Here is a 27,553-nt window from a genome sequence, read left to right on the forward strand (position 1 = left end):
GTTTTACATTAGTTTAGCGTAAATTGTACGCTTTTCATCTGATCTTTTTGTTCTTTATCCTTCCTGGATAACGCAAAGATGAATTCTATTCATTTTGTGCTTCATCCATTACCAGGAACGGAGGAACAACTGAATGAAAGGTACTATTTTTCCTTATTTATTTTCCGTATTCGCAGCCTCTCTTTTTTCTTCGATCGGCTAAATTACCGCACGACGAGTGATGCCAGGCCAGGCGGTTGTAGGGAAGATGACTCACTGCCTGCATTACCAATGCTAAGCCTAGCAGATTCGCCATTTTCAATGTTTATCTTTATAGTATATGAGTATCTATCATGGAACCCTTTTTTGTTATTTTAAGGTATATTGTTATATTCTAAAAATAAACTGGTGTATTATTGATTGACTTTTACACATAAAAACCTCAATCAAAATCAGTTGATTGTTGAGTTTTTTATGTTCAAAGAAAATAAAAGACATTTTCAGTTTCACTATCTTTACTGTTAAAAAAACAACTAAATTCCTGCTGATCTTCTTAATTATTAGCAGCATTATATGTCAAAATATATATTAATAACTAAGTCTTTAAAATCTAAGGGAGAGAACAAACCCCCTTACGTACAATAAATGTGGCAATAACATTGCAAAAAGAATGATTTGCAATTTCATGTGTTATCTTTAGTTATTGAAAGCTGAAGCTTAATAATTTATACTAAACAGGAATACATCATGGGATAACATGTGATATAATATACTATTAGGTAACATTAACCACTTGAATAAAACTTAAATTTCACTAATAATAAAGTAATAATAGTCTAAATACTGTGTGATTTATAATCTGTGATCAATTGATAAAAAAATAATAATTTTTGCAGACAGAATCTGATTAAAAATACAATTTGTTTGCGTACTTATCAACTCAGATCAAAATTTATTTCTTCCATATAAAATACAAAATATCCTTATGAATTTAAAATAATGAGTATCAAAATCTATAAGGCATAAAGTAAGAAAAACAATGAAAAATTGTAATAACCGCCCGGCTTTGAATAAATGCCTCCCTCGAATAAATGCCCTGCTGAGAGGGCTGAGATATAAAATTTAGATAAAAATTAGGTGTACACTACTATTTTATACTCATTGATTATCAATGTATAGTTATTATTGTGTTCCAATTTAGTCTAATTATGAGGAGGTGGGATTACACTTGGCCATATTATATATAATATGGTAATATTAATTTTTTATTTATTTATAATCATGCAATAACTAAAAATTGCCATTTGAAGAGAACATGTCAATATTATTTTACTGGACGTGGGATTATACTGTACATACAGTACTTGAACATGTGGTTATACAGTCAGTATACTAATGATATAATGAATATACAGTATTAATGATACAGTATGCGGTAATATTTTTGTTTTTATTATCATGAATAAAACTAAAAATTGGCATTTGAAGATAACAAAAAATTTATGGGTGGGATTGTACATACTTGAACATGGGATTATACTTGGTCAATATACTAATGATATGCGGTAATATTTTTAAAATTTTATAATCAATTATTATTCTAATTATAAATAAAACTAGAAAATTGCCATTTGTTTTAAATGTTGACATTTTAATTTAACACCTGCCTCTCTTATGGTATTAGACATGTAAATGTTTTGAGGTGAAAAGTTTACAGTCCTTTGTTCTAACCAACCACAAGGACCTTGAGATTTCATAAGTTCAAATATTTTATGATTTTGCCTCTAGATTGATGATAATGAAAAAGTAACGCTAATTAGTATGCACCTGAAAGTCTGCTGTGCTTTAATATAGGAAATATGTCGTATTTAAGGCATGTTTAAACAATACAATTAAATAAAAACATTTTTTTTTTCAGATTGCGTGAAGTTGCTGATCGAATTAACAAGGATCCAGGCTGGTGAGTAGTTATATAGTTAGACACAGATTTATAATTCACCATTATGTATTTACAAGATATGAAATTATGTAATTGTTAATTAATTTAATTCTGATTATTTTATCATATTCAGTTATTAAGTTACACTCAGTAACAAAGAGTATACAAAGAACAGAGTCAAATCATTGAATAGAAAAAGTAATTTATAATCATGATGTCTACTATGGTGGCTGGCATGTGTTGTAAATACTTGAAAGAAAATTTAATATGAAAAAAATTAGCATTCAGACCTGACCAGAAATGAAGCTGTAATTTTATGATGACCCGATACTGACATAGAATGCAAATTTATCTGCATTTGAGAGTGTGCCCAGTGTGTTAAGCAAAGTAGATAATATCGCTCCCAGTTCCATTTAACAACACAAGGTGCAGTTGAACCCTATTAAAGGGACACATTCAATATCGCTCCCAGTTTCATTTAACAACACAAGGTGCAGTTGAACTATTAAAGGGACACATTCAATATCGCTCCCAGTTTCATTTAACAACACAAGGTGCAGTTGAACCCCTATTAAAGGGACACATTCAATATCGCTCCCAGTTTCATTTAACAACACAAGGTGCAGTTGAACCCCTATTAAAGGGCCACATTCAGGACATAAGAAGTGTGCCCAAATAATAGAGGTGCGGTGTTCCCTGTTACTGCATAATACAGAATCACATGTGGTGGTGCATGTAATGTGTTAAGGTTAGGCTTTATGGTTTATTACTGATACATGTGTCACTTATGTGACACTGTATTATAGAATTTGCCTAACTGTATGATACTGTACAAATTATAGATAGTACACACAGATAACAATGCAGCAGAGAGCTGCACGACTGACAATTTAGATAAATTAACACATCCCATATTTAATCATGTCATATTTGTTAATTATAATTATTATTCTTTTCATAAATTATTACCAATAGTAATAATTTTGATAATCAGATTTTTGGAGACTAGCAACGTAATCTGAGCTTTTAAAGTCTAGGCCTAACGGCATGTGTCAAGTTAATGTACAGTAAAATTAATATTGACTTTTCAGCCAAACTAGCATTCCTGCTCTAAGAAATCTTCAAGTAAAGTCCATAGTTTTAGGTCCGAACCATGCTGCATTTCTACTCGAGGTAGGTCACAGTTCTTAATCCAGGATGATCATGTCTTGACCCTTAAAGCTCTGTCTACACTATCAAGCTTTATGTGACAAAAACATATGATGTGCCTATATATGGACATGATGATGTCATATCACTACCATATTTGGGCATATCACTACCATATTTGAGCACATTACACTTTTTTTTGGTATAAATAGTTTGATAGTGTAGATTAGGCTGGGCTAAAATACAAAATATCTGGAATATCTTTAGCTTTCAGCTCTTTTAAAATAATTTGATTACTTGAATGTATGATTTGTGTGAGCAGGCTTGAGTCAATTGGATTTCCTTGCAACTGTTGTGTGTTTTATCATTTCATTCATCAAATGTTTTCTTGTATCCTCAGGACGGGCGCATCTGTCGTCTGGCTTTCTCTGTCAACATAGACAAGGTAGAAAGTGGAAAGATAGACATCAGCAAAAAGTAAGTCGATATTATTATCAGCGATATTTAAAATTGTTATAAATATTTGTGTTTGGTTTCAAGTCAAGGGTCAAAATGTTATTTAAAGTGAATGCTTAAAGATACATATACTGTACATAATTGTCCCCCTGAACATAAACAAAATTTGTATTGACTATGTTATTTTAATGTCACATAATATTTATTTACACTTTGACCAAAAACATAATCTAAAAAAAATTATTTACCTAGAAAAATGTGATTTAAAGCAAACAAATTTAAAGTTAGAGTTTTTGGTTAAAATTGACCATTTGTTTTGCCTTTTTATAAGTGAAATTATATTTTTTCCTACAAAGGTGAATAACTTATTGGTGTTAAGCACTATTTTGACCAGACTGATAAGTTTGTAATACAGTAAACATTAAATAAATGTTTAAATGTTTTTATAAATATATTCTTTCTTTCTTTTCATTTGACAGTACAAAGACTAAGTCAGGCTCAAGCACATCATCTGCCAGGCCTAAACCAGGCCAGAATCCATGGCTCATAGCTGGCCCTGAAACCACTTCCAGTGCACAGATAGGGTAAATATTTTGAACAAGGCAGAAGTAATTAGGGACCATTATAGAAGTTAGGTTAGGTTAGAGTTTAATTAATTTTTATAGTTATCGCACTCTTCTTGGAGAGAAATAGGCCAATGTTGATTTATCCATATATGCTAGGTATGAAATAAACTACTATTTATGATGTTCTCTCTAAACATACATTTGTTATTTTAGTATAATTTTTTCCTGTCTTTTTGACAATGCTTATTAAAGGGAAATATTGAAATCAAATTGAAAAAAAAACCCATTGTTGGAAAAATATTTTTTTTAAACTTTTATTTTAACATTGTTTAACAACAGACTTTGGCTGATTTTACTTCCTATTTGAATTAACTTTGAAGAATCCAAAATGTCAGTATGATTAGTATGCATGTATTACTCCTATGTTGTCATTCTCTTAAGCCTCGATCGCATTAGACTCAAATTAACCCAGTCGCCGGCTAAATTGACCAAGGAACATCCAATCTGAACACTGGCTACAATTCCCACAGTCCAATCCAAACTTCAGTCAATTGTTGTTTTAACATCATGGTTAAATTTTGGAAAAGCTACGGTAAAACTAACAAACATGAAAATATCCAAGTGCAAACCATGGTCAAGTCTTCAAATGACGTTGGTTAAATTTACCATTTTTCAAATCCAGTGTGAACAAGGCTTTACTTGCATTAAACACCAGCTTCTATTTTTAGAGAAATGTTTGAATAGATTTTGATTTTCTTTTAGAAAACGTCAATCAAATAGCAAGTCTTGTGGCCCACAAGTCAGTCATGTAAGAAATCGTGCAAGAGTATGTCGTGCCCAGTCACGTGGACGCGGTGGCGTGATTGTTGGAGCGCGACCAATGGTTCCAGCCTCTGTTGTCCCTGAAGAGCTTGTAGCGCAGGCTCAGGTGGTGTTACAAGGCAAAAATAGATCAGTGATAATAAGGGAGCTGCAAAGAACTGTAAGATACAGGCAATGTGTGGTTATATAATTAGTGCAGTATTTAACATTATAACTTAAAGTTTAGCTTTTGATAGAACACCTAGCAAGGAGACACAGTTTTGACACATTTGTTTATTGCTACGGTATATTTTCCTTTTTCAATATTTTTTTACTTAAGTGAAAGAAATACTTACTTAAGTGATTGGTGAATATAGCCACTGTATCTCTATGGAATTCTCTCCCTTGTCATTTTACTAAATCAACTTCTATTGCTATTTTAAAAAAAGAACTTAAAACGCATCTTTTTAACATCCAATATAAGCGCCTTTGATTTTTACTTCGGTTTATTTGATTCTGGCGCTAAACAAATACCTAAATTATTATTATTATTCTGAATGCTCTGGTATTTTATAGAATTTATCTGATTTGTATTTAGAATCTAGACGTAAACTTAGCAGTGAACAACCTGTTAAGCCGTGACGATGATGATGGTGATGATCAAGACGAGGGCGATTATATGTCTGGTGAGTAAACAATTATTAATTTTAAGATAGCAACATTTTAAGAACTTAGATTATTGAAATAAATGTATTATAAATATAAAATAATTTGTATTTTTTAAATATTCTTAGATGATTTAATGTCTTTGCTTGATAACGGAATGCACAATGATCATCCAAGCGTCATCATTGATGCTGACGCAATGTTTTCAGAAGATTTCCTTGGATTTGGATCACGTGCTAGAGCAAGAGGTATAATTTTCATTTAATTTATTGTACCAAGATCCAAAAGTTGGTCACCTAAAATCATAGGAGTCTAAAGTTCTGTCTACACTTTCAAACTAGTTTGACAAAAAAAGTGTGATGTACACAAATATGGTAGTGATATGACATCATCATGTCCATATATTAGCACATCACATTTTTTTGTCACATAAGTGTAGACAGAGCTTTAATTAATCGTCAAAACAATTTATTTAAAATTTATTTAAAATAACTATTTTGTCAGGAGGTGAGCGTGATAACAGTGATCGTGAGTCCGTTTTCCGTATACGAGAACGTCGCTGGCCCGACCCAAGCCTCGGACCTAGCTCTAGTAGTAACGTAGCCAAGACGAATGTCAGTGGTGATATACCTGGAAGTGAACAGAAGAGGCCAAATAACTCTGCTAATGCTAACCCACTAGTACTAGGAGATGTCTTGGAATGGTGGCCAGATAAAGTAAGTATATTCATATTTATGATGATTACGAAAAGATGATTAAGCAAAGGATTGAATAAAACAAGGTAGTGGCGCTGCGGCTTGGTGATTGAAATGTTTGCTTAGCAATCTCATAGTCATTGGTTCAAATCCTGTTATAGTTAAAATAGGATGATGTTTGATACTGTATTAACTTTTGTGTTGTTTTTCGATTTGTAGGGTGAAAGTGGCAGTAGATTTAGTCATATTGGTGCAATGTATAGTGAATTAGTTGCCGTAGGCCAATCAGGACAGCTCTACCAATGGAAGTGGTCCGATCCTGAACCATACAAGAATTCTGAGGTAATGACAAAACGAGAATTTTCCTCCACCCCCACCTCTTAGATTGTCAATAAGTTCTAGTAGTAATGTGCTGGGTAAAGCCATTTATTTATGTATTTTGTCAATGCTGTACCTTTCCCATTTACTCATGTGTGATCCTGCCGCTGATGATGCCATCACATTAAATAAATATTCTTTGTGTAGAGACCATGCATATTTCATTTTCACCTATCGGCTTTTATACCTCCTTGGCATACCATACTGTTTTATGTTGTACTCTATGCCCATCATGATTGCTATTTACATATAGTATATATATCCTAACACTATTCGTAATTCGTTTTTGTAGAGTGCCAGTTGTATTCCATTTTCACCTATTAGTCTTTTCATGCCCCTTTGGCATAACATACTTGTGAATTGTTTTATGTTATATGGATCTGAGCCCATCATGATAACTATTTATGTATAGAAACTCAACACAGTGATTTGTTTTTGTAGAGTCCAGGTGTATTTCATCCAAGAGCTAGTGTTCTTGGTTTAACAACTGAGAAAGTTACACAGATATCTTGCTGTAATGAAAAAGGAGTGGTTGTCACTGAATCTGGAAAGGTAATATATATAATTAATTAGTAAAGCGAACATCAATTAGAACATAATTAATTAATACTAATTGCAAACCACTATCTCTATTTTGAGGATAGGGTCACCCTTATTCAGAGAAAACTTTACTGTGAAAATAATGAGTGGTCATATGTATGTTAACACCATTGCAAACCCCTATCTCTATGTTGGGGTGCCCTTATTGATTATGGGGTAACTCCTATTCAGGGACACTTTATAGGAATTTTACTCTATGGTTTCATAATATATGACTAATATATATCAACTGCTTTATACCTTGTAGGTTGCAACGTGGGTAGATGACACGCTGTCAGTGATTGCATCCAGACTAGAACACCCATTACAAAATTTCCCAGAATTCTCAGGAGACAAGATCCGCAGCATTCACACATGTTGTCTGTTTACCTGTGCGTGGTTGGAGTCTGGCAGTGTATATTGGTGGTAAGTATTGCTTAAAATACTTACTTAAGCTTGGTTCCCACTAGGACGCAACGCCAGAACATAAGCACAGTACAAGTGATTTTACCAATCTTGACACGATGGATGTTGAGGTTTAGAAACAATCATTTGTAAAACCTGATACAATTATCATAATGTTGCCACAATATCACCACATACATTCTAACATGTAAAATGATGTATTTTTATGTTAGCACATGGATAACCAACTACATTTTTATTTTGGTTGTCTTGAGACACATGTGGCCAAGGATTACAAATAGTAAATTAATCCCTGTCCTATCAGATAGGTGGTAATCCCCCTGATACAAGAGCTATTTTGTGAACCAGTTTACCGGGGTACCTCCCTACTCGTCTCAGGTTATAACTGTGTATGGTTTGGCTTGTTCCAGCACCAGAACTAGGAGGGAGTCAGCTCGAATTATGCTGATATCGTTGGCTCTTTAACTACTGTAAACGACGCCCCTGCCTTAACCGCTCGGCTCACATATTTCTTCATTTTAACCATTTACAAATGAATGAATTATTTTCCAGTATACCACTGGGTGATTTAGAGTTCCTCTATGCCATATTAGTATGGTACTCACATTTCTTGGTTATTATTTTTACAGGGGTGTGTTGCCATTTAATATGCGAAAGAAAGTTTTAGAAAAAGCGAGAGAAAGAGCAAGAATGAAGAAGAACCGTAACACTGTCAGCACGTCTAATATCACGACAGGAACACAGGTAAACATCTTTAAATCTTAAAAACATAATTGATCAAATATGACAATGAAGATGTTGATAGTCATAATATAATTGTACCAATTTTCAGATTTAAGTTATTAATATTATACTTAACGTCTATCCAGCACTACTACGTATTAATAATCATTATCTTTTGACTGGATTGCATTTTCAGTAACGTAGTACTGCTTTTCAAAATGGTCCAGTTACAAGGTTTAAAAAGTAAATTAATCAAAGAAAAGTAAAAGATTTTATAAATATATACAAAATTTAGAATTTTCTAAAGTTAAACATTAAATTACTTTTTCTGTATTCCATATTAACTTAAAAGTTAAAACCAAACATAAGCATAGCTTTTTGACTGAGTTGAATAAATTCGTCTGGGTGACATATTACAACCATATTTAATATAAATTTAAAAAAAACATAATGTGTATTCTACATTCATATTTCTTAGCGTTAACTGCAACATTGGATCAATTGATTGAACAATTTGTATAAATTTGTTTTCTTTTGATAGGTTTGCCTTCGTAGTTGTCCTTTGTTCCATGCTGGTGCTCTTGCCTTCAACACATCTGGTGCAAAGCCAAAAGTTGGCCAACTAATGGATAACGCATGGAGCCTGACGGACACGTGCCGATTCCGCATCCGGAAGACAACGTCAGAGATACGGGAGGAACCAAAACCAGAGCATAAGGAAGAGGTTAAGGTGGACTTCCTGAAACTAGATCCTAAACCTGGTGATCAGAAGAGTGCAGAATTAAAGACGGACATGGGACCACCACCATCGCCTGCATCGTCATGTGGTGAGATCTCCATTGTGTCTAGTCCAGCTGGCCAGAGTGAGTCACATATGACATTTTTGTTGTCTCTAATTTATAAAAAAAACTACTTTAATTTCAAATGAACACACATACTTATTACTCTTTCTTTCTATCTAACACCATAAATTTGAATTCAATTTTCATAGGACGAGGAACAAAGAGGCCCTGCCAATCTCCAACCCCAACAAAGGACAACGAGAAGAATGAATGGGACGTTTGGCCGTTGAAGGATGTTGTCTTCGTCGAGGACATCCACACTGTTCCAATTGGCAAAGTTCTCAAAGTTGATGGTGCTTACGTTGCTGTTCGTTTTCCAACATTGGAAACCGTTTCTGAAACAACAGATTCTGAAGTTCCTGCCGTGCTGCAGGATTGCCGACTCTTGCGGAAAGATGAACTGCAAGTTCTTAAGAATGGTTCCGTTCCAAAAGTGCCAGACTGTTTTCAGCGCACTCCCAAGAAGCTCTCGGTGTCCGATGACACTCAGATTCTTACAGTGTCTGTGGATGTTAGAGGTAATTAATAATTGTAAAATATTAATTGATGGAGATATTGAAATTGATATTTATTTTTTATTATTTGTATAAATTTATGTACAGTATTATACTTTCATATTTATTGAATTGTCTTTTTTTGTGTTACAAAATTCAATTCATTTCAAAACCCTTTATTATCTCAATCTTTGAAATTCTTTGGACATGGCTGACTCACAAAAGTAGATCAAACATTTATTAAAATATGTTTAAAAATAACATACAAATTACACTTTCTTTTCTTCTACACTATCAAACTAGTTTGACAAAAAAAATGTGATTTGCCCATATATGGGCATGATGATGTCATATCATTACCATATTTGGGCACATCACTACTATATTTGGGCAAATCAATTAGTTTGATAGTGTAGACAGAGCTTTAAATTACAGTTGTAAACAGCTGTTGAAATAATGATTTTGTATAGCATTCAGTATTAAAATATTTAATAACAACACTATTTCTTACTTGTAGGTGTACATGTATTGGTGAAGCTACGGTCTCGTCTTCTCTATCATGTGTACGACCTCAGCTCTAGTAAACCAGCAACTGAAAGTATATTTCCCACAAGTACAATGTCATTCCTAGGTCAAAGTTTAGATGACATCTGCCTGTTCACAGGAAGCACAGTAAGTACAAAATAATATGATATGATTATTGGTTGAACACAATTGAACATTGACAAAACAGCAATGACGATAAATTATCTATCCTGTAATTGCCGATTTATTTGAAATAAAAAAAATGTATTTAATTTTTATTCCAGAATGTTCAAGACATTGTGTCCCTTCTACGAGATGGTAATAGCACTATCTATCCACTTGCTAAGAACGCAATCAACGGAATTCGTGACCCTGTGTGGACGGACCTTCCACCTGTCAAATGCATTGGTATGGGAAGTCACCATGTTGCAGCCACGCCCAGCAACAATATAAAAAATCGAGCTGCTGTTGTTGTCCTTGCACTTCAAGTAAATCTTATTTTATTTTTCTTTATTCTATCTATTAATTTTTTTTTTATATTAGGTAACATTTTCAGCACAGAGGAAGTTCTCTCAGAGAACCCATTTGGCAATTACAGATAAAAATACAAAAGCTCAAAGAACAAAAAAATTATATTCCACACCAAGGAAACAGAGTTACCAAATCATTTAAATAATTATGTTTTGTTTAATTTCAGATCCATACATTAATGCCGCACGTTCTGCGCTGCGATTACGACTCAGTCTCTCACGTACTGAGCAACATTGAGCTTGAGACAGACGCTGCCACCAAAGAGCAACGACTAAGAGCTATACTGAATGAAAGATGTGATGGAAACCGCAATGTCTTTCATGCGGCCATCAGTATGTGCTACCCAACAACCAATAGTGACAAACCAAAACCGGGGGGTGGTAAGTGATATTAATAATAATATTTGTTTGTAGTGTGGTCTAAAGCTCTGTCTACACTATCAAATGGGATGTGCCCATATATGGACACGATGACATCATATCTCTACCATATTTTTTAAAAACTAGTTTGATAGTGTAGACAGAGCTTTACAAACCTGAATTGTCTGTGACTGAGCTAATCTTGGGTGTATTCAAGAAAGTCTTGTTTTTATGTGTTCAGCTTTATAAAGTTGCTGTTTGGTCTTGCTTTATATATCTCCGTTCTTATTTTGTAGTTGGCAGAAATTTAAAAAAAATATATTGATAAATATTTTATAATATCTTCTATTTGATTGTATCCTTGACATTGCAGAAACTGGTGAGAATGCCATGTTAAACACACTGCGTACAGCTGTTGATTCAATGAGTAATCGTGTGCAATTAATCAGCAACGCCGTCGACACATTGGCTAACGCAATATCTGCTGCCACCGGAGGTTCTGCCAATCACCCTCCTAATAGTATGCAAAGAAGGTAAGTAAACCTAAAAAACTCCCTAACATATAAACACAAAAATTACATACCCCACACAATGTACTAATTGTTAGAGGCAGTCCCACATGATGTAATATTTGTTGGGGGAAATCCCACACCCATGTAATGCCTGTTAGTCCCATAAACATTTAACAATTGTTAGGCGAACTCCCACATAATTAATCTGATCTTTTTTCAAAGTATGGGGTTGAGAGAGATGATGCGTAGGGCCACTAACTCTTCCAGGTCAGAAGATCTTCAGAATGCACCACCGGCAGTATCCAGCCTACACCACCCACTCAACTGGGCGCAGGTAGACCCACCAATGTATGTGGAACAAGAAGATGACAACATAAGTGTTGGAAGTTCTGGTGCAACGGCAGGCTCTAATAGTTCAATCAGTAGCAGTGCGCCCTCTGTGTCTGCTGCTCATTCGTTGTCGGCTGAAGATCGTAAGAATAATGCCCATCGTCTTCTGAGACTGCTTTGTGAATCGCAAGCTCTTGTTCCTTACCTTGCTGAGTTGCTCTGCTCAAGGTCAGTTGATTTAAAATATTGTTTGCATGGTTAACAAATAATAATTTGTTTGTTTTATTCGGTATTTAAACAACAACATAACTTATTTTATGTCTTTAATATTTGATGAAAGATGATTCCAATCTTTCAGTATTCACTGGAAAATATCCCCTTATTAGTGGGGTCCCCTGAATAGAAAAAACGTAAAATAACATAAATGAACCATTACAGAGATGCCCAAGGAGACACACCATTCATGGCCGCTGTAACCTGCCAAGCATACTCTGCTGCCCTCACACTGTTCGACACAGCCGAGCGTGTTGCTTCCAGTGCAAAGTTCCTCGGCAAAATGGACAATCAAAAGGAGAAAGAAGGAGGTGGCTTTGATAAGGAATTATTCCGTAAGATGATCTATCCTGCAGGAAGCAAGCCGGATTCATCGCCTCTTTATGTCCTATGTTGTAATGATACTTGTAGTTTTACATGGACTGGAAAAGAACATATTAATCAGGTAAATGATAATCACTAATTTAATGAAAGAGATATGGCATAATAGTAGTGGAATCGGACTATCATGAGAGAGGCATGGGTTCAAATCCTGTGCCATATTGTTTGTATCCTTAGATCAGATGCTTTCCTTCATTGCCTCATCCTTCGGATGGGGTATAATGAAGTTGGATATACATTGCGCATGTTCATGATAAATAACTTGTACACTATTCCAAAAGTATACAGATTGTCTCCCATTGTGCTAATGGATGGTAGGCTCTGCACCTTGATGGTTGTAGGTCCATAGAGGTCCTAATTTTCTGTATGGTAGTGTAGTGTAATGTATTGTTTATCATTTTCTTGTAGGATATATTTGAATGCAGAACTTGTGCTCTTGTTGAAACTCTATGCTGTTGCACCGAGTGTGCTAAAATATGTCACAAGGGGCATGATTGCACGTAAGTACATGGTGGTCCTAAGGGTAACCTCATGAGATACTCAACCCATCAAATAGCACCTAACATGTATTGGATGGCAATCCTCAATATTCAATTTATCAATTAATTTTCTGCCAATGACTTAGGCACGCATCCCATTATAAAAATCTATTATGAGTTATGTGTTATTTATTAATAAGTATAGAAAGAGTGACATGCCTGATTTATTAAAATTTGAACAGGATAGAAATGTAGAATTATCAGGTGTGTAACATTTCTGTCAGATTCCTATGTTGTTTTTTTTCAAAATGAAAACAGCTAAGCTCAAGTACAGCATCTCATGAAATAAATTTAACGACAAATTTTAAGTGTAAAATGTATAAATTCAAAACCAAATTACATTTTTCAGCTTGAAGAAAACATCACCTACAGCATATTGTGATTGTTGGGAGAGATGTCAGTGCAAAGCATTAATTGCTGGTAACCATACTACAAGAATGGAATTATTGGATAGACTAATCAATGAAACAGATCTAGTGACCATTCCAAATAGCAAGTGAGTATTAGTACTAGTGAGTTATGTAACAGGACAGTGAGTAAATGAAAGCAAAATAATTATAAAAATGTTTGGTTTTTTTTTTATCTTCTAGGGGTGAACATCTACCACTGTTTCTAGTGCAAACTGTTGCTAGGCAGACCATTGAACAGGAGCAATACAGGACATACCGCAGCAGAGCCCCACGAAAGAATGATTCTGGTGAGAGATTATTTTTTTCATTCTTACTTTGTTTAGTCCTTAACATTTACATTTTCAGTTCTTTTCGTTTTGTAAATGTTGATATTCATCATTTTTATAAAAATTATATTTGTATTTGTTAGACACAGAGATGCCAGAACACAATCTGGAACCAACCAGATTCTGCCGCCAAGCTCTAGAGATGATATTACAAGACTGGCAAGCAGTCAAAGCAATGATTAACAGTGGATGTCCTAATAAACAAACAAGGTATGTACTGATGTACCTTACACCCTTCCTGCAAATTCATCCATAATCCCCTTCCTCCTGTGAGATTAAAAATGTGTTGTCCCCCAAAACAGTAAAAGTTAAGAAACTTTGAATATTTTCTATAAATTTTGTAGTTCTAATAAAGTAATTCAATTTCACCTAAAACAATGGCTTTGTTTATAATTAAGACAAAATAAACAGTTAAATTTAATCAAAACAAAATTGGCAATTGACTACCTTTTTTTCAAATCCAATTCTTCGTAAATTAAATGATGTGTTTAAAAATCACTCAAAAGTCATTAGATAGTACATGGTCAGATAAACAAACAAATTACCATGTTTACGTTTAAGCAGACAATAAAGGTTATTGTACCTTTACCATTATTTAAATCGTTATACAATCTACTTGTTTGTAGGGAGAATTCTGGAGGTAGCAACACAGTACAAATGCCAATGCCTGAGGAAGAAGTGTACTTGTATCAGCAGAAAGGGACTATGAAACTAGACTGGTTTACACATACACTTATTGTCAAATGTCAAGATAGGGTAGGTCATCTTGATTTTGTGTTGGTGCACACTTAACTGTATGTTGAATACCCAGTTAAAGATAACTAAACCCACTTTTAACTGGACATCCTTCTTGATAGCTGGTAGCTGCTACAGTCAATTCTCCCAATATCGGACTCTCAGAAAACGGGAAACTCACCCAAAACCAGACTTTTTTTGAGGTCCACAAGGTCCCAAATTCTTTTGTACCATTAAAAACACATTCTGAATACCAGACTTTACAGAAATCCAAACATATTAATACAGCCCAGAGGTGTCTGATATTGGGAGAGTTTCATGTATGTCTCAACACATTTTTGTCATTCTACTAAATGGCGATTTGTTCAAAGTAACTTGGTGGAAAACTTACCAAAAAAAGGATTTTGACACAGTTGATTACATGTGTATCATACATGTAACCCACATTTTTCACCTACTGCATTTCAGGAATTGGATACCCTCCTTAATACCTTAATTAAAGAAGTTCTTAACACGTCAGCACCGGCAAGGAAAACGGAAGTGTTTTATGTTGTACAGCGATTTGTACGATCTGTATGCCGTGTGTATGTTGTACTTAACATCGAGATGGCACCAGGCAAGAAATAGTAAGTCCAATACCATTATTAAGTTTTAACAAAACTGCCAATTATATATATCTTGTGATGCCCTCTTAAAATCTGCCATAATTATGCTTCCTAGCATTCTTTTACCCTAATTCTGCATCCTTTCTACAAATTGAGACGCCAAATGTATACATTAACCGCCTCAAATATGGACCTCTGTCTTGTCGCATGAGTTTGAACTAACGGTAACCATACGTAATAAATAAGTAGCGAAAAATGTTATGGCATATTTAGGCATCCAAAACGGCATCTTTTGTATTGATCCATAGCTGCTGATTTCACCAGCTTATTCTACTTATGTTTTTAGTAACTGTGATGCAACTGATAAATGTAAGAAGGTGTTCAGAGCTCTCATCCACTTTGGAATCACTGAATTATGTGAGATAGCTGACTCGTTGATCTCTCCAGTGCGTATAGGCGTGGCACGCCCTACTGCTCCATTCCCACTGTTCAGCACGCATGACGAAGCGATGCAGGTATGTATCATTGGCACAAGTTTTATTCTACAATTTTACTTATAAACCAATATATAAGTTTAATGGCTTAAATGATATTCTTCTCAAACAAGAAACAAGGGCCTAAAGCTCTCTATACACAAACTTTATGTGAACAAAATGTTTATATGCCCATATATGGACATGATGATGTTATATCACTACCATATTACCAAACTAGTTTGATAGTGTAATCAGGCCTTAAATGTTGATTATTTTACACCTCTCTCCATTTGTCTCTTATACTTATGTAACATTAATTTGTTTTCTTGAATTATATAATTGTAGGGAAGTGAGGAACTATTTGCCACAGCTCCTCTTCCTCCACGACCCACCTCACCAGCTTTGAGATCCGAAAGTTCTGCAATGAGGATGGCGTCATCCAGGCGTCAGAGACAGTCAGAATCCAGCAGGGCAGTGGATGATGATGATGACCAGTTAGTTACGTTGGCAGATGTTGAAGAAGTTGATGTTGTGATGGGTGATGCTAATGAGGAACCAGGAGCAGATGGGGATCATAGGAGTGAACATCCTCACCAACAACATGAACAACAAGAAGATGATGGCAAGTAGCATTTTATTTTATTTCTTGGGAACTATTCAATCAATCAATCAATTAAATGCATTCAGCTGTTCAACTTTGGTGTATTGAACCCTGTAAGTGCACCAGGGAAAACAGAACAGGTGGCATTTTTATCTTCCACTTCGAATTCTTTTCTTTTCATGTCAGGGGCGTTCTCCTCCCCTTTTGATAGCTAAAATGAATTGTTCAATTCCTTTTGTACAAACTATTAATATTATATGTTAGCAGTCCCCCGTTTAAAATATCCTAGATCTGCTGCTGTAACAATTATCTGTTATTTAACATTTAAACACTTGTAAATGTGCATAAAATAATTATTCTAATTGCACCGATTTTATTATTTTAGAAATTGGAGGCGAAAATAGTGACATGGATTTAGATCTTCTCGCTGAGAGTGATAGTGACAGTGAGAGTAACCATAGTAACCAAGATCATGACAATGTTGTAACTGATCATGATGCAACAAGTGGTCGTCGAAGTACAGTTGCTACGGCGATGGTGGGATCAGATGCTGGTGAGTGTTGATGATAATATTTTATGCGAGTTCTTTGTCTCTCTTGTAAATAATGAACTTTGAGTTTACTGTTGGTTGGAGGGAAAAAGAATTTCAGAAATTGGTAAAAAGTGAAATATAAAAATCTAACCATGAAAATTGAGCACATTTGAGCTTGATTTGGTCCGATAGTTCTTGTTGAGATTGTTCTTGTTGAGATTTGGTCCGATAGTTCTTGTTCTGATCGAATTGCTCAATTTTTCTCCTTATTAGGAGCAGGGTCAGTGGCAGCATTTTTCTCAGAAGAAGACTCTTCCTCGAACCAAGATGACGGAGAAGAGAGTGAGAATGAAATGGACGAAGACGAGGAAGCACCAGCATTCTTAGATGTACAACTGGAACGGCCTCCATCGAATCGTACCGGTGAACGTCGCCCTCAGATACCGCACCCGATGCAATGGGCTTATCGTGCTCCACAGCCTACGACTACACCTTCAAGTACTTCTGCTGCTACTCTGAGTAAGATGAAATTCTCACTCGAAGTTTTTTTTTTTCAGTGTACTGATCATTCAGTGTAATAATTAAGTATTGAGTGAGAATATCTGACCAATTAAGTTGGATCCTTGATGCAAAGCTATTTTTTAGTTACGTTGGTAAATAAATTCAACTTGTTTTGTTTCCCAAGGTTCTAGAGGGCTTATATACATAGATCCAGTAATCAGACGGAATGCAGCTTTGAGTATTTCAGCGGCTGCGTCTACCCAAGATGCCAACCCACAGACCATGTCCACCACCTCAAACTGTCTGGCTAGAGCATTTGGTGTTGTTATACGCCAAGTCTCTGATCTTCTTGCTATGTTACCAAACTACCATGGTGTTGAATCATTAGATGAGTGTCTTAAAGTTACTTACCAGGACACTGTAGATATTCAGGTAAGTGCTCTGGTAAAGGTTTCTCTAAACTACCATGGTGTTGAATCTTTAGATGAGTGTCTTAAAGTACTTACCAGGACACTGTAGATATTCAGGTAAGTGTTTTGGTACAGGTTTTGCTAAACTACCATGGTGTTGAATCATTAGATGAGTGTCTAAAAGTTACTTACCAGGACACTGTAGATATTCAGATAAGTGTTCTGGTACAGATTTTGCTAAACTACCATGGTGTTGATTCATTAGATGAGTGTCTCAAAGTTACTTACACTGTAGATATTCAGGTAAAGGTTTTGTTAAACTACCTTGGTTTTGAATCGTTAGATGAGTTTCTTAAAGTTACTTACCAGGACACTGTAGATATTCAGGTAAAGGTTTTGTTAAACAACAATGGTGTTGAATCATTAGATGAGTTTCTTAAAGTTACTTACTAGAACACTGTAGATATTCAAGTAAGTATTCTGGTAAAGGTTTTGTTAAACTACCATGGTGTTAAGATAAACAAAAAAAGCTAATAAACCAATTTCCAATGTTTTTACCTGTTCATATTATAATTTGTTCAATATTTTGCTTTACAGATGTATGTGGATTATCATGTGAAAGTCACAGCTGAATGGTTGACATCAATAATGGACAGTACAGAAGCTCAGCTACGCTTTGGCAAAGCAGTCACATCGAGCACGGATCCTGCACATCCAACTCATCCCCTCCATACATCCTATATCAGAGGATTACGCGGATCTGATCGAGAGGCTGCCACACGTGAAGAAGAATCGTTCTATCGTAACTTAGAAAACCGACGTAGAGGTCGAGGAGGAATAGAGGCAACACGCGGCGTTAGGGCCGAGGCGTCCCACACTGTTAGAATGGACTTTTTAAGTTACGCATTATCTTTAATGCGTGCTCATAACAGTGAACATTCAGGCAGTCTTCCCATTGTTGATGTTTCTTCATTGAAACATGCTGCTTATGTATTGGATACGATGATTTATTACATGCGTAGCAGCGAACATGACATGGCATCGCAGCATCAGGCACATGTTCAAGAGAATTTATGGCATCAAGGCCATCAGTACGATAAAGACGACGTGGTTGATGACGATGGCACGGATACAAGTGTAGTTGCTGATAATGACAGTCTTATTGAAGAAGAACGTCATATACCTAATGCATCAACTGGTCCGAAACATCCATTTTTTGTCCGTTCTGATTCAACTACCTTCCTCGGTTGCCCTCCTCCAGATTCTTTCCACACACCACTAGTTGATGCATTACCATTGGCAGAAAGACCGCATCTCCTCAAACCTGAAGCAACGCGGGAAGACCTTTTCGGGCAACCGCAACCGTTCGTGGCGACACCAGTTGGAAGTTCTCGTCAAGCAGATTCAGTCTCGGTTGATCAACGGTACCTAGAAGTACTGCCAACGAGATTGAGCATCAGTAGTCGCCAAGAGATGTTTGTACCTGTTGACATCAATAATCCAGTACCAATGGAAACGCAAGTTCCTTCAGGTCTTGAAGCTAATCTTCACATAGCACCAGAAGCAGGACTAGGAAGATCACAAAGTGATCAATCTGACGCAAGAAAACCAGATATTGCTGCCAGCAGTTCTAGTGCATATTCAGGTAATTTGTAACCATGTCCACAATTTGTAAAAGTTTTGAACAAAAGAGAACTTGTAAGTTTGGTTCCGTAATTTCAACTATGCTACACAGTATAGAAATACAGTATATCTTGTAAATTCTTTTAATGTTTTTCTTCTTGTAGCTGGAAGTCTAGCAAGTGCATCAACACTGCCTGTCAATCAAAGTCTTGGAAGTAGCAGTGATCCCTCTACCAGCTCACTACCAACCAATTCCAGCTTTTCCAGTTTAACACCACTTGCGTCACAATCTTCAGGGTCCCAGGATGTAAACCCTCTAAGCATGTTTGTACCAGTTGGAATGAAAGTCGACCCTTCTAAAGGAGTCATACGAGTTGCTGATACCTACCCAGGTGCAGGCCCATCCATTGTACAACCACAAGAAGTCTCTGTCATTAGGACTGCAGGTTGGGTTGAACAGCCTACGCAAGCGACTGACGGTACTTTGAATTTCAGTCCAATGGGCCCAAGCGGAGCCCTCAATCTAAGTATGCAAGCTGCAGATGAGCAGTTACGACGTAGCCATTCAGAACCAGAGCCGAGGCTACCATTCCCATCTTACCAGCTACCAATGTCAACAAGATCTCTTCCAGGTGGTCCTCTACCACCACGTGCAGCTCCCATGATGCCCTCACATCCTGCCATGAATGTCAATCCACCAAGTAATCATCCAGGGTCTGTTCACCTTTCAAGAAATGCCACTGGAGAAGGACCTAGTTCTGCTAGTACTGGTGAGAAGACAGGAGCGAGAGCGTCTACTGCAGGATATTCATCGTCTGCTGCAGGACTATCATCATCTGTATCGGGAACCTCATTATCCGTAGCAGGACCTTCATCATCAGCAGCTGGTTTGTCATTGTCCGCAGCAGGTCCGTCATCGTCTGCAGCTGGACCCTCATCGTCTGCAGCTGGACCCTCATCGTCCGCAGCTGGACCGTCATCGTCTGCAGCTGGACCTTCTTCACCTAGTATGTTTGAGAAACTTTGGTCATCTTTGCTGGTTGGAGGCCCTGTACAATCGGGAACCAGTTTGTTTGGAAGGTAAGTTTTGAACTACGGATGTGCTACACAATCCAGGAGGGTTGAATCAAACTATTACTCTGAAAAGACCTTGTATAGCTATAGCTATTTATTTTCTGTTTTGCCCAAGACATGTGTAAAATATAACCAACATGAGTATTATGTTTGTTGAATATGATCTTGCCTACTGTGTATTGTTTTGTTTTTTCCTCTGTTTTCAATACTGTTGTTATTTAGTACGTACAAATACACGCCCATCATTTTTGTTTTCATTGTTTCAGAAATTCTCAGGGATTGTTTGGCCCTCTTGTGACTGGTGACATGCTACTCGGACGTTGGAGACTAACGCTTGAACTCTTCAGCCGAGTCTTCCTCGAGGACGTTGGTCGTGAACCTGGTTCCGTTTTAAATGAGTTAGGAGGATTCGAGATCAAAGAAGCGAAATTCAGGCGTGAAATGGAAAAGATACGCAACAACCAGAATCGAGATTTAGGTCTGGAGGTCAGTGTTTGTTCGGGGGTGACAGGTTTGATTATTTTTCCCATGACAAAGTATTGTTTGCATATATTCCACAATTGTACATATTCATATCAAGAAGATAAGTACACGATTTAGTGTTGTCACAATAATTTGTTTGTATTTTCCTGATCATGCTGATTTTTAAATTTAATATTCCAGGTGGAACGTAAAAGAGAGCCATTAATACAAAAAACCCTACGAGAGCTGAATTCTCTGTTTAATCGACGAACAGCAACTAATTCTACTACACCTGTAGCAGTCCATCGCGTCAAGGTCACCTTCAAAGATGAGCCTGGTGAAGGAAGTGGCGTTGCTCGCAGCTTCTATACCGCCATCTCTGAAGCATTTATGTCGCCAGAAAAACTGCCACCTATCGACGATGTGATGACAAACTTAACACAGCGACCACCTCAACTTAGTGAGTATGCGGTGCAGTATATCAAATAGTTGCGAAAATGTTTTCCCCCAAAAAATCCTAAATTCTTTTTTACCATTAAAAATACATTCAGAATACCAGACTTTCCAGAAAATCAGACACATTAGCCAAGCCCAATGGTATTTGACTAGTTTTTACATAATCTAATATGTTTTGAAAATGTTTCTTGTCAAGGTTTAATTCAAAGAATTCGTAGCCGCGATCGAGAGCGTGAAAGAATTCGCCGACATGGAGAAAGACACAGTGGACGTTTACTTTCAAGCCTAGATAGAGAACGTGATCGTAATCAGCTATCGTATGATGCTAGGCCCTTCTATCCACGAGACAGTAGTGGTCCAGAGGACAGGGAACATGAGCCACTTGCTGCCCCAAAACAAGCTCTTGGTGAAAGGCTGTTCCCTAGGGTACAAATGCTACAACCAGTGAGTTGATTTAACTGTAATTATTTTGACCAGTCGTAGATCCAGCATATGTAAAATGAAGACTGTGATGTCTGAGTTAATTAATAGATTGTGATGGAATAAAATCATATCTTTAATCCACTCTAAAACTTGCCTAATTAGCTACCTTTGCCAATTCTACAAAATACAGTAGATTTAATTCCTGACACATGTGTTCTGTTGTTATCCTTATACTGTAGATGCTTTATTTCTGTAAACCGAGTTCTTTATTTTGAAGTGCCATTGTTGTTCTGTTGTTATTGTTTAAATTTTAAACTTTTTACAGTCACTTGCAAGTAAAATTACTGGGATGTTGCTAGAATTGCAGCCGTCCCGATTATTACTTCTACTGGCAAGCGAGGACGCTCTTCGTGAAAGAGTTGATGAAGCTGTAGATGTTATCCTATCACATGGGAGGTAAGTTGTGTTTTTACTGAAATTTAGAAATACAGGTTGATTGATTGAAAGGTTTATTCTTTATACTTTCCTTACAATCCAGAGGGAATCCAGGATTTTGAAATGGAAGGTGGAGGTTGCGTCCAAGGGGCTGAACATTTTAAATGAACTGCAGAACTTAATAATAATAAAATAATAATGTCCTATCTTTGTCATTGCAATTTTTCGAAAATGTAAGTGGTACCTAATTTTATGATTTTGCCTTGTTTCTTTTCAAAGCAGAGAAGAAAATCCTGGTGGCCTTCTTGATTTGGAGATTTTCAACCTCGCTGACAGGAATGCCGAAAAAGGTGGCAAAAAATCTGAGAAACTACAAGAAGCTGAGTTAGAAGAGTCAGAGGAGAGTGTAGATAATTTAGCCCTATTCTACCAGCCTGGAAAGACAGGATTTTACTCGCCTAGAGGTGGTAAAAACAGCCCTTCTAGGATTAACTGCTTTAGAAATGTTGGAAGGTTAGTAACTGTACATCGCAATTAGTGAGCTACTAATTCGATATTAATTATTTTATATGTGTATTTGTATTTATTATATTTTCTATGCATAAAGCATACATAGTAATGTTCCCTTTTTTTTTATGGCACAAAACTTTGGCATAGAGTGTTGTCAGATAATGAATATTTATTGATTTATGTCAAAGGTCAAAGTTTTCATACCTGGTGACCCCTTGATCATGGCTTTTTGTTAAATAAGTATATTATTTTCTGTAGGATTATAGGTTTATGTTTGCTACAGAATGAGATATGTCCACTCAGTTTGAACAGACATGTTATCAAGTTTATAATAGGAAGAAAGGTAAGAACATTCATGTTAGAGTTCCCATATTTAACCTTTGAACGGTTGGTACGTATTCCATCATGCTAGCTGCACAGGAAGTTGTGCATGACCTATATCAGATAAGTATGTCTGCAATTTAGGTACAGTACTTTGCCATAACTTAAAGCAAACTATTAATAACATTGTTTTATTTACCATGTTTCTTTGTACATTAATTATTCATATTTATTCATTCTTACATTTTCTAACCATTGTTTTTCTTTATTTTTTTGTAATTCATTTTTATTTAATGTTGTTAATATATAATGTCAGCTTACATAGTTCTTTTGAATGAACTCCAATTTTTCCATTTGTCCTTGTCTTTGAAGTGGTACTTCATAGGCTTTTCTCATACCTGCATCTCCTCCATCCGTTTTCTATATTTTAATTGTTGATTATATTGTTAATTGTATTTTATTTAAACCAATTTGTATTTACCTTCTTAATGAGAACTTATTTTTCTTTCAGATTGGTTGGCATGATCTTGCCTTTTTTGACCCAATCCTATATGAAAGTCTGCGACAGTTGATCGTAGATTCTCAACGTGAAGACTCTGGTGTTATACTCTCTACTATTGAACTTTATTTTTGTATAGAACTAAGCAAGGATGAAGGAGGAGGGCAGGTTGAGCTGGTACCAGGGGGGTCTTGTATTAAAGTTAGCGCTAGTAATGTATATGACTATGTCAAACGATATGCAGAGTATAGGATGGTTGTTGTTGCAGAGAAAGCACTACAGGTAAGACATGTTCATAAAAAGATTTCCTTGCAACCTTATATAGTAATAGCATACCCATGTTTGGTCATAAAAAGATATCATGCAACCTTATATAGTAATAGCATACCCATGTTTGGTCATAAAAAGATATCATGCAACCTTATATAGTAATAGCATACCCATGTTTGGTCATAAAAAGATATCATGCAACCTTATATAGTAATAGCATACCCATGTTTGGTCATAAAAAGATATCATGCAACCTTATATAGTAATAGCATACCCATGTTTGGTCATAAAAAGATATCATGCAACCTTATATAGTAATAGCATACCCATGTTTGGTAATAAAAAGATATCAGTGCAACCATAGTAATTGCATAGCCATGCAAAGATATTGAACCAATAGTAATTGTGTGCCCATATTTGATCATGGCGAGATATCCTTGCAACCTTATATAGTAATGTTTTGCCCATGTTTGGTCATGATACTATATCATTGCAACCATATAGTAATTGTGTTCTCATAATTGGTTATGAAAAAAGTTAACAAATTATTCTTGTATTGCAGTCAATTAAACAGGGTGTATATGATGTGGTACCTAGAAACACATTTGATGGTCTAACAGCCGAAGACTTTAGACTTCTTTTGAATGGTGTTGGTAAAGTAGATATACTTAGGCTTATCAGTTACACCACCTTCAATGATGAAACTGGTAAGATATGGATATTTATAACAACAATTAAGAACACAAATTATTAAAATTAATATAGTAATCATCTGTATTACAGACCTGTAAGAAATGTCAAAATCTACATTTTAAAGAAGAAAGTCAAATTATCATCAATCTATCATCTCTCATCTATCGTGTATTTTGTTTTTCGATATTGAACCCCTAACTCTTTAATCAAACAAAAAAACCATCTGCCCTGCCACATTTACCAAGTTATTGTAAACTCTGTGAATAAATTAATTAATTAGTTTGTAAATGTATTACAAAGCTTTTGTAGGTTTATGGTATTTCCAGCAATTATTTTCACTTGAATAGCAATGTAATGTAACTTATAATGTAACACAATACTCTGCAGGTTCAAGTGAAGCCAATGACAAGCTGACACGGTTTAAACAATGGTTCTGGTCAATTGTTGAAAAGATGAACAATGAACAAAGACAAGATCTGGTGAGTACTTTATCATATCTTACTTATCATTCATTTTTACTTGGCAAAACAAGATTTTGCCAAATATAGTACTCTCTTTGTTAGCATGATAGCACCTACTATTTTCAAGTTATTGTTCTGAAAATTTCATTCGGTGGACATAGGTAAATACTTAACAGAACATGCCTATTGAAATTCAAGAACATCTGTTCATTAATAACTTCACAAATAAAAAAAAGGAAAGTGTGTATTCTTCTAACATGGGCAGAAATATCAACATGCACCCTCTGTGTCAATATTAGTACAAGTACTACACTCAGTTTCTGATGTTATACTCTCATGATCACCATCGTCGTTATCCGCCTTACTACCTTCACCACCATCATCATCTACCATTATTTTTTACCACAACATTTAATACATTTAATTCCCTTCTAACAAGGACGTAATCCAGGACTGATTGTATCTGTCCTCTGCGCTTGTTGGCCGTTCTTAATTACAGTTCACTCATTGAAGAACGTGTGATGCATATTAGTGAAACATGTCAGCTTAGCTATGCACACCTTTTTTTGTTATATCTGCATGTAAATACACATTTTAAAGCCATTTGGGCATAAATTGTTTTAGAACTGTGCTTCTGTATATAAATTTACGTAAGGGCAAAATTTGTTAATTCATGCGTAACTTCTAGATGCTTGCATACGATCAAATTATCATATAATTATTAAGTTGAAGTAAAATTCTATATTTATTGTATATATAATTGGATAATTTGTTTAGGTTTATTTCTGGATGTCAAGTCCTAATTTACCAGCAAGTGAGGAGGGATTCCAACCAATGCCGACGATCACAATCCGACCACCAGATGATAATCACTTACCCACAGCTAACACATGCATATCAAGGCTCTACATCCCTCTATACAGCTCCAAGACAATACTCAAGAAGAAGATTCTGTTGGCTATTAAAACAAAAGCATTTGGTTTTGTGTAAGATAGAATGTTTGTCGATTTGATTCAAATGTGCTGTGCACTTTGACCTTTAAAGAGGGAAAGCTGTGCACTTTGACCTACAAAGAGGCAAAGCTGTGCACTTTGACCTTTACAGAGGAAAAGCTGTGCACTTTGATCTTTACAGAGTTAAAGCTGTGCACTTTGACCTTTAAAGACATAAATCTGTGCGTAAATGTGCTTTAGTTGATAAGGAAAGGAACAAAAGTACTGTATTATGGTTTGTGTAAGGGAAAGACTGTAGTGTTTTGGTTTAGGAAAGAAAGCAATCTGCATGGGTTTTTGTGTAAAGAGAAAGATGCCATGACCTTTTGGTTGTTTGTGCATGAGAAAGAATCCAATACACATATGTTTGGTGTAACTGAAAGATGTTGGCATTAGCTTACAATCGAACAAATATGGTTATGTAAGGGGAAGATGCCATGGATTCAAGATTGTATTGTTAAAATGAAATGAATTAGTACGTAATAGTTGAATGCTACTTGTGTGTAAAACAAACAAAAAAGATTTTTTGTTGTTGAATGTGTCGATGTGTGTATGTGGAGAAGCAAGTCCTATGTTTACAATAATATTCTGGTTAAATAAGTTGTAAGTGAAAAAGCACATGCTTGCTTATGATCCCATTGCATTAAGAATAAAACGTAGAAAACGGAACATGAAGAAACGATAACAAAGTGGAAAAAATTCTTGTAAGCTTAGAAATGTAGTGAAACAGTAAGATAGGAAGAGTTGTTGTTGCATGAAAATGTGAAGTAGTTAAAGGGAATATATACAATATTTTCTACCGCAATTACTGCAGTTGCTGCAGAACTATGAGACATTTATTACAGAAATATGAAATATATAATGCAGTTGATAAATAGCCTAATATGGTAACATGCTGTAATGACGACATGTGCAATCTGTTATAACTTTATAAAAGTATTATCTACTTTTAATGGACTAAGAATAATTGTTGATATTATTGTGAAAAGAAATATAAAACTAGCAATTGTTTACTATTTCATAATCATATCAATGATAATTGAATGGTTTTCTTAGATATGATGATGCTCCTTTGAAATGTTCCCGACATACCAACAATTATAGAGCGCCCTCAATACCTACAGGACTTTATTGCTATACGCAGCCAATGTATTTTACAGTTTTTAATCATGTATTCAAAATACATTTAATTATTACAAGCAAGATCTTTTATTTTATTTTTTCCAAAGATAAATGGAAGAATCTCTTCTGTTATCTTTTTAATTATGCTGTTTATTTTTAAATAATATTTTATTCTTTGTGTTTTATTAAGAGTTACTTGAAATATGGAATGTTTGTATAAATCCAATGTGAATCAATATCAATGTTTAGGATTAATGCAAGGCTAGTGAATTAGGGCGTTGTACCAATAGGCAAGTACTCCTAGCCTAAAAGCGGCACTGAAAACAGTTTGACCAATCACAATGCGATGGATCATCCAAACTGTCGCTTGTGATTGGTCAACTAACTTGCGTTGGGTCCAAGTGGAAACAAACCAACTACTAGTCAGAGTATGTGAACCGATATAGAGGTCAGGTATTCATTTAATATAATTG

General features: G+C 35.5%; 1 protein-coding gene across 1 annotated transcript; it reads left to right on the forward strand.

Annotated features, from left to right (window-relative positions):
- On the forward strand, window positions 1-27,553 carry LOC140060005 (E3 ubiquitin-protein ligase UBR5-like). Its single transcript, XM_072106032.1, has 44 exons — window positions 1-140; window positions 1,898-1,939; window positions 3,010-3,091; window positions 3,468-3,544; window positions 4,003-4,107; window positions 4,852-5,071; window positions 5,489-5,576; window positions 5,685-5,804; window positions 6,061-6,272; window positions 6,471-6,593; window positions 7,071-7,181; window positions 7,477-7,634; window positions 8,264-8,378; window positions 8,899-9,220; window positions 9,349-9,717; window positions 10,211-10,365; window positions 10,503-10,706; window positions 10,916-11,129; window positions 11,482-11,641; window positions 11,843-12,178; window positions 12,389-12,668; window positions 13,013-13,104; window positions 13,493-13,639; window positions 13,734-13,840; window positions 13,963-14,089; window positions 14,506-14,635; window positions 15,083-15,240; window positions 15,566-15,734; window positions 16,041-16,317; window positions 16,682-16,849; window positions 17,102-17,347; window positions 17,514-17,761; window positions 18,337-19,384; window positions 19,527-20,442; window positions 20,703-20,922; window positions 21,100-21,358; window positions 21,551-21,798; window positions 22,103-22,233; window positions 22,492-22,725; window positions 22,981-23,065; window positions 23,555-23,824; window positions 24,375-24,519; window positions 24,893-24,984; window positions 25,744-27,553. The coding sequence occupies exons 1-44, from the start codon at window positions 79-81 to the stop codon at window positions 25,954-25,956; spliced, it is 9,285 nt and encodes a 3,094-aa protein (XP_071962133.1). The 5' UTR covers window positions 1-78; the 3' UTR covers window positions 25,957-27,553.

Source organism: Antedon mediterranea, chromosome 1 (genome assembly GCF_964355755.1).
Source record: "Antedon mediterranea chromosome 1, ecAntMedi1.1, whole genome shotgun sequence".
Classification (NCBI taxonomy): Eukaryota; Metazoa; Echinodermata; class Crinoidea; order Comatulida; family Antedonidae; genus Antedon; species Antedon mediterranea.